At 46.5% G+C, this 8257-nt stretch overlaps 2 protein-coding genes across 2 annotated transcripts; one reads left to right on the top strand and one right to left on the bottom strand.

Moving 5' to 3' along the window:
- The first annotated feature begins 3925 nt into the window (after positions 1–3925).
- Positions 3926–5851, top strand: endog (endonuclease G). Its single transcript, XM_005755134.2, has 5 exons — positions 3926–4598; positions 4916–5057; positions 5138–5247; positions 5323–5404; positions 5484–5851. Exons 1-5 carry the CDS (start codon positions 4432–4434, stop codon positions 5682–5684), a joined length of 702 nt encoding a protein of 233 aa, XP_005755191.1. The 5' UTR covers positions 3926–4431; the 3' UTR covers positions 5685–5851.
- Positions 5852–5862: 11 nt separating this feature from the next.
- LOC102205244 (transcription termination factor 1-like) lies at positions 5863–8049 on the bottom strand. Its single transcript, XM_005755133.1, has 7 exons — positions 7965–8049; positions 7753–7877; positions 7248–7437; positions 7067–7156; positions 6860–6925; positions 6693–6778; positions 5863–6121 (listed from the first exon to the last, which is right to left on the bottom strand). Exons 1-7 carry the CDS (start codon positions 7970–7972, stop codon positions 5958–5960), a joined length of 729 nt encoding a protein of 242 aa, XP_005755190.1. The 5' UTR covers positions 7973–8049; the 3' UTR covers positions 5863–5957.
- Between the last annotated feature and the right edge of the window lie 208 nt (positions 8050–8257).

Raw genomic sequence — 8257 nt, 5'->3', positions numbered from 1 at the left:
GATCTAAACGCCAGTAGATCTGGAACACCGGCTCTCCTTCAGCCTCCTCTCATTTATCGGAGCTGCTGTTTTCACAGCGAACACTCGAGCCTGAGCTCACACTGGAGCCGCTGAGTCTCTCTGCTGGTTCTCACTGACAGACCCTGCTGCTGTATGTCGGTAACAGCCAGTGGCGGTTCTAGCCTGTATTGCGGCCTGGGCGAGCACTCCCTCTGGCATCTCTGTTTTGGACAGTGCTATCCTCTATGCTGTTGTTGTATACAGAGGCAGCAGGTTGAGTGAACCACTGAACCACAAGCCCAGTAATGTTGTGAGGAGGATGGAGCTGAACTCCGTTAGGGTGGTGTCTGAGAGGCAGATGTTGTCTAAGATAAGGACAATCATGGATAATACCTCCCACCTACTCCATGACATGCTGGCTAGTGACAGGAGCACACTCAGAGACTGAGATTACCCACAATGCACCACTGAACGACACAGGAATCATTCCTGCCTGTGGCTCCCTGTACAACTCCACCTAACACACTGTGAACACTGCAACAGCTACAGCCTTTTTACACACGCTCTTTTCTACTCTGGAATATTCTTGTCAATTTTCTTGATATTTATTTATCATCACCTCTGTTAATCCTCTTTTGCTCGTTTCTCTTCTTTTCTCTATTTTCTAAACTGAGCACCTGATGGCTTTGAACTTTTCTTGTCCATCTTACATTGGTTTTAATTTTGCTCTTCAGTATGAACACAAATCCCCCAACGAGGATCACCACAACATAACCTAACACACCTACACCTTAGTTCACAGATTTACTTTGTCGAGGGTTTATTTCTGGGATTTCACACAACCCAGGATTCAAATCATGAATACATGATGGGCTTGGATTTACAACATGCTGAATGAAATATGCTCTATTTGGAAGCAGCCGGCCCCTCCCCTTTCAAAGAGTCATGTGTGAGACTTTAAATCGTCAAACTTAATTATAAATTTGTTATTGATCCTTTACCCCGAGTCCTAAAGTGTAAATTTATTTTCTAACTCTTCTTATATTTATTGTTTGTTTACTGGCACTGCTGTAACTGCCAATGGCGTGTCCAGCGGGGTGGCCTGGGGGGGCACAGGCCACCCCCCCAACCAGACTGGCCACCCCAGGTGCCACCCCAAAGGTAAAACAATAAAATTCAATCAAATGTCCGATTATGTTTTCACGGTGAAGCTCAGCTATCCGAGTGTAAGTGAATGCAGCATCAGCTTCTGCGCTATGTGCATCACGTTAGCAAAGGTAGGAGAGCCAAGCACAAAGACGGCACTGCAGGAAACAATTTTTCGGTGAAAGAAAATGAGGACAGAATAAATGTCCCAGTAAGTAATATTGAGTTTGTTGAGTTTAGTAAATTTCGGTGAAATTATAATACCAAAGAAAAAATAACACTTAAAGAATTATTGCAGCCGTGGAATATATCAGACAGTATGCTACTGAGGGCAGCTAACATAAGAGTTATGAGTTATAAGATATCATCTAAGTCGTAACATTGCTGTATGGAGCTGCAGATTTGGTTGCAGGTTAACATCGCTGGACTGGCCATCGGGCATACCGGGCATATGTCCGGTGACTTATTTTTTATTTATTTTTGTAATGGCATGAACAATGAGAGGTGGTGGATTGGCCAGATGCAGGTCGATGTGTAAAAATAACTCAGTTGTTTGGTGGTGGCTATGGCGGGGCTTCCACAGAGGCCAGCAGGTGGATGAGGGAAGGGGAGGCAGGAGGAGAGCCCCGAGGTGGCCACCAGTCCGAGTGTCAGGTGAACTGAACTTCAGGTAAGAAGTTATGAGCTGCAGTCTCTCTGGGTCAGATATAAACCAAGTTTAGGTGCAGTTTATTTTAGCTGTGCTGACTTTTTACAGTCAGTTGCAATAACTCGTACTGCGTTCTAGCCAGCTTGATGGAGTTTTTATACAGCTGGGTGGGTGCTATGATGTTACTGATAGTGAACTTTATTTTATTCATAAAGTTAGTAGAGTTGCCAACGGCTCCTTAAAAAAATGGGATGGTCCCTCATTCAGAGAAAATATTACGCGTTTCGTATTGAGCTGAGAAGAGATGCAGTTTGTCCCAAACTTCAGCTAGAATGGAAAAAGACACAAAGCTGGATTTATTCTGTCTTTATGCTGCACAGCTGCCTCTTCTTCTCTCATTCTCTCCCCTCCCTCTCCTGTTGCTACTTCAATCATGAAACTGATCAATGATCAGCTGATCGTCTCTCTTGTTTGTTTATCGCCCACTTTGCGCCAGAAAGAGGAAACCAGCAGATGTCGCGCTAAACAACAGCAGCACATTTAAGCTTGATCAGCTGTTGTTAGAATTAATTTAATATTAATTTCTAGTATCAGCTGATGTTTGCTGGAGCCACAGCTGTAAAGCTGCTGGTCATGATGTCGGTTTGTATATGTGGTGAGAGGGAAACATGAAACCAGGAGATGTCCTTACTGGATCATCAGAGCTGAACAGGTGATGGAGAAACAGGTTTACCTTTTAGGTGACATGGATGAGTTGAAGTTATGAACTGTTTCTGAGAGACAAATAACACCAGGATCCTTTTCTAAGTAGCTGACAGCTGGTAACTGTGCAGGGGCGGGTCTAGGAAATTTTTGCCAGGGGGCAGGTAGGGCATTAACAGGGAGAGGGGGGCACAAAGAAATACTTTTCTTTCTTATTCTCATTTAAAATATCTCGCTTTTATTAAATAATTATCTAAATCTTACAACCAAAGTTTTTATCTGACGTAAAATGTATAGAAATCATACATATACCAACAAGACTGTACATCACTGTCACAACAGCATTTGTTTTCATTCAAAGGCTTTATGGCTTTAATACCTGGTGGGTCGGTCTGTAGTCAAAATGCCAGATTTTCTGTCCCAGTCCAGCCCTGCAGGTTAATACTGGCAGTGTCACCGTGCCAGCTGACTGTATTTCATCATCAGCCAGTGTTGTTCTTTATCAATATTACCAAAGTTTACATAAGGCAGCATAGAAAGTATTTACTTGCTTTCAGGTTTCATTCAAATGTTAGTCTTTTCAGTTGTTTCCCCACTTTTTTCCTGTTTCAAAATCAAACACCAGTTTGTGACAAGATTATCTTCTTTTTTTAACAGGCAGATAAAGTTTTGCATTGGCTAATTTGTCAATTGTTTGTTACAAATGTTCGTATTTTAATATTCAAAAATGTTTTTGCCCAAAACATATGTGCACTACATGTCCGTAAAAATACTATGCAAGTATTGCTGTCCTTGAATGCTGAGTAAACACTGACAAAGCACTGATTGTATCTCTTGTACTTTATCAACACAGTATCTAAAAACTTTGCACCGTAGTGGTTAAAATCTCATTCTAATAAGAGTTAAAAGCGCTTTCGGTTATTAGGTTTACAGGGTTATTGAATTATGGTTAATGGTTGGTAGAATTTTTTTTAAACATTATCTGCCAATTACATCTGCCACCCTTCTCCAAATCTGTGCCCCTACCTGGCCCCCCCAACAAAAATTTTCTAGACACGCCACTGGTAACTGCAGCCTCGTCGTCTCGTCTCTATATGCTGGACTGTCTGTAGCGGAGATGACAATAAAGTTTACTTTGACTTCAGCACCGCGCAGGCGCCCTGAGGGCTCTCGCGCTCACTTTTCGTGTATAGAATTATGAAGAAACATTGGTGCAAATTATAAGTTTGTATCATGATGTCTGGTGTTTTTGTGTTTGTTGCTTTGTTTTATTTTGCGAGTTGGTTATTAGACGCTGCTCCAGCCAGCCAGAGACTCCCCTGCAAGCAGCAGGCGCACCTCGCAAACGGAGGGCGCTCTTACTCCCAGCAAATAGGTGATAGAAAACCGATCGGTGCCTCTGCCATTCCCAATATGCGCTGGCTGATGTCGGCTGATGTTTGGCTCACTGGGTAAAAAAAAATGAAATCCATGGTATGTTCTTCTATCTGGCTGCTGTGGAACTCGTTTCCTCCGCCCTGCGACTGCATTTCCTCCATCATCACTGATCCTAGCTGACCTGAAGCAAACATGAAGCTGTAACATAACAAAGGACATCAATGATCACTGGGCTCATACGGCATGCTTCATGCAGCAACTCAACAGGAAGTAGTTTTTATTCACTCAGGCTCCAGCTGTGACTTTAACAGCTGCTCATAAAACTAGGAATGTATCAAAATGCAGTTAGAAGGAACACTTACACCATCTGTTGCACGCTGTTCATGTCGATGCTGCAGCAGCTCCTTCAGGTGTGTGAGTCCATAAAAACACTGAGGAAGAAGACTTCCATATACTCTGGATTATTGATCAATTAGTGGGAGGAGTCTCTGTGTTCCCGATTGGCTGATTGAGTGTGTCTCTGTGTCTAGGTGAGTCCAGGTAGCTCAGGAGCTGTGATGAAGTATGGCTTCCCCTCACTGGGCAACATCAAGACCAGAGAATCCTACGTCACCTCCTACGACCCCCGCACGCGTACTGCATCCTGGGTAATAGAGCGGCTAAACCCCGCCTCCCTGAGCGGACTGTCAGACAGGAAGTACTGCGAGTTCAAAGAGGATGACAGGTGCGACAGGAACAGGGCAGGTAAAGTTCATGTTCACATCAGTGTTCTCCCACCGGGCTGTCAAACACAGGGCACGTGGGCCAGAACCGGCCCTCATGAGGTGCGAGCTGGACTCACCTTTCTGCAGCTCTTATTGAGATGCTGTAAAAATCCAACTGTGCGAGCAGAGCTGCAGATAAACACCGTGACCCCAACTTTCCTTGCTTGAAAATTGTGGTCCGTGCAGGTTAACGAGGCGACAGGTGAAGGACGTTCTTCTCTACCTGTGAAGTTGTTTGAATTCTTAACGTGTAACATCTGTTTTCATTCATTGGCAGCGTTCATGTTTTCCACCGAGCGACCAATGCCGACTACAAGGGGAGCGGGTTCGACAGGGGCCACCTGGCCGCAGCAGCCAACCACAAGTGGAGCCAGAAAGCCATGGACGACACGTTCTACCTGAGCAACGTGGCTCCACAGGTGAGACTTTTACCTGCACAGGCTCATCCAGAGTATTGATTACCTGATTGATTCTATGGATCTCTGGTGTTTGTGAGCAGAACCCTCACCTGAACCAGAACACCTGGAACAACCTGGAGAAACTCTGCCGCTCCCTCACCAAACGCTACCTCAACGTCTACGTCTGCACTGGCCCGCTCTACCTGCCCAGGTAACCTGCTGCCCATCCTTCTGTGATGACTGAGGGGAGGGGCTTGGGAATGACATTGTCAGGTGCGTGTTTCAGGCAAGAGGCTGACGGGAAACTCTACGTTCGATATCAAGTGATAGGACGAAACCACGTCGCCGTGCCGACACACTTCTTTAAGGTGAGGGCCACCCGCCGGATGATGTCAGCACTCCTGCCCGTCAGCTGGCGATAAGTTCTCCTGTCCCATGTGCCCTCAGGTGCTGATCCTGGAGCAAGCGGACGGCAAGGGGGTGGAGCTCCGTTCGTACGTGTTACCAAACGAACCTATCAGCGAGCAGGTTCCTCTGGAGCGTTTCCTGGTTCCCATAGAAACCATCGAGCGCATGTCAGGACTCCTGTTTGTGCCAAACATCATGAAGAGGACCGGCGGCGGCGTACGGGCCATCGCTGACAGATGAGCTGCATTACCCACAATCCTCTGCTTCAGACTTCCTTTAATCACAGATCAATAACGTTCGAACGTTTATGAACTTAATTATTTGTGAACTATCAGTGTGAACATTGCTTCTGATCGAACAAACACACAACATACCAAAACAATTTTATTTAATGTTACAAAGCATCTGCACCTTCAAAATAAAAGTCTTTTTTTTAACCCACTCCCTGTCCCGATTTCAAAGTGTTTTTATAAAGTCTGTCCACGGGGACACCACATGTTGATTGGCTGCAGGTCAGCTGTTGTCCAGCTCCACGTCGTCACTGAGCTCTGAGAAGATGTCAGAGAGCTGATAAAGTCTCTCCTTCTCCTCCTCTTCCTGCGCCTCCTGGGGCTCACACTTCTTCAGTCTCTCCTCCAGGACAGGGACGGCTCTGCTCTGTAGGAAGTCGATGATCTCTGAGAGACAGGTGATTACAGATTACTGCAGGCTCACCTGAAAACGACACTTAAACCTGAATTACTCTGAACAACTGAACCTGAGAGCTTGCATGCTGCATTCAGGTGCTCAATGAAAACTGGGAAATCTGAGGGGTGTACTAAATGCAAGGACCACACATCCAGGCTTTGTTTGAGCCCCAGTCTGAGTAACGCCCGGGGTGCTCATCGCCTGTCTGTCCGCTCAGTTTGAGCTGCACTACAGCACAGCTGCTCCTGACCAGGTGAGCAGTTTAGTTACCATTGTGATCGAACAGGTAAGAAGACTTCAGAGGGGTCGGGCTGTCTCAGGTGTGCTCCGGTTGGAGGTTTCTTCGATGCTCGACATGACACGACTTGTTTGTGTGGTTTGGTTTTGGAGAACAGATTCGGCGTGTCCTCGTGTTTGTGTGGTCGGAAACACACTGCACACAAACAGCTGAAGTGACGTGACCCGACACTCGGGGTCACATGATCAAAGCTACACTCAGGTTTAATCTGACAGTGCGACACAAACAGGAAGTGGAACACACACCAAGCTCGAGCTGCTCACCTGCGTACGACAAACTCGTCCAGTTTGGAACTCTGGAAACCTTCAACCTGTAAAACATCTTCTGCACACACATCGGCGTCACAGTCCTGAAACACACACACAGGTGTGACACCACAATACTGCCTGTAGTACAGTCTATTGTGTACTTAATACTAATTTGACCTCACCCGATGAGTCCAGCCACCTCGTCCCAGTCGATGTCCGCTGCGTCGTCCACATGCATGTTATAGAGCCTGAACACACACACACACACACACACACACACACACACACACACACACACACACAGACAGTGATGTCCATCATGACCGGAGGTTTGTCCTGCATTCTCATTGGCTGCTCAGTGAATGCTCTGATGGGTTCGCGTCACTCACGTGTTGATGAGGTGGATTTTTGCGGCGTACCCCTCAGCACCTCGGTTGAACACTCCCTTTGAGGACAGCTTAGACTTCAGCAGGTAGAACCTGGAAAACACCAACACCTGAGTTATACCCGAGGATCCGCTGCTGGCGTGGAATGTACTGGTCTGGTTCACGTGAGCAGAGGAGCACCGACCACTTGAGACGACACTGGATCCAGGACCGGGTCTCCACCTGCTCGCTGATCCTCTTCCAGGGCAGGTTGTTGCACAGCTGGTTTCGGCTCAGACCTGCAGGGCTCTGCTGGACCAGCATCTCCAAGTGAGCCCTGACAGCCTGCCAAAGGCGCAACTCTTCCTCTGCAGTCCAGGTACCGCGACCCTGAGCTGGGTGTGAGCGCACAGACAGGAGAGCATTTTCACAGCTGAGCAGAGAAATCTGTTCTACAGATCAATAACCGATCAATAACCTGCTCCGTCTCAGGTCACAATGAGCAGCTGGAACAAATCTGCAGAATTCTGACTCGGCGCCACGACAGCAACCAGATCAGCCCAACAAATGGACTTTCAAAATAAGCATGGGGGTCGTTTACTTTAAAAAAATTAAAACAAGTCACTAAAGATATCTGACCAAGTTGTCTAAGTACAGTCTGTGATTGACCACAGTGGAGTTCAGAGGTTAGGGGTCACAGGGAAGCTCACCGATGGTGTTGAAGCGTTTCTCCAGCGAGTAGATGCTGCGGTCCATCTTCTCTGAGATTCTCTTCCAGTCGTTGCCGTGGAGCTTCTGCAACTTTGTGAGAGAGCATAGCTCATCCTCAGAAAACCTGAATGAACACACCCAAATTGTGTCAGGTGACCGTCAGGTTAACGAGTCAAACATAAACCCATGAACATGCAACGTGACCTCTGACCTTCCCATGTTATTCCTTTCATCAAAAATCTTCTTGGCTCTGACGTAAACCTGATCACATGTCCGAGGAATCCCCTCAGCTGCAGACAGACAAGAAGATCAAAGGTCATACTGGGATCACTGATTTTAAAATCACAGCAAGACTTAATTATGGAGTTCCACAGGGTTCAGTGCTAGGACCAATTCTGTTTACATTATACATGCTTCCCTTAGGCAGCATCATTAGAAGACATAGCATACATTTACACTGCTATGCAGATGACACCCAGCTCTATCTGTCCATGAAGCCAGATA

This window comes from Pundamilia nyererei, unplaced genomic scaffold, assembly GCF_000239375.1.
Source record: "Pundamilia nyererei isolate P.nyererei 1_Seehausen unplaced genomic scaffold, PunNye1.0 scaffold01022, whole genome shotgun sequence".
Classification (NCBI taxonomy): domain Eukaryota; kingdom Metazoa; phylum Chordata; class Actinopteri; order Cichliformes; family Cichlidae; genus Pundamilia; species Pundamilia nyererei.
The sequence above is the reverse complement of the archived record's forward strand: the minus strand, read 5'-3'. Positions and strand labels throughout refer to the sequence as shown.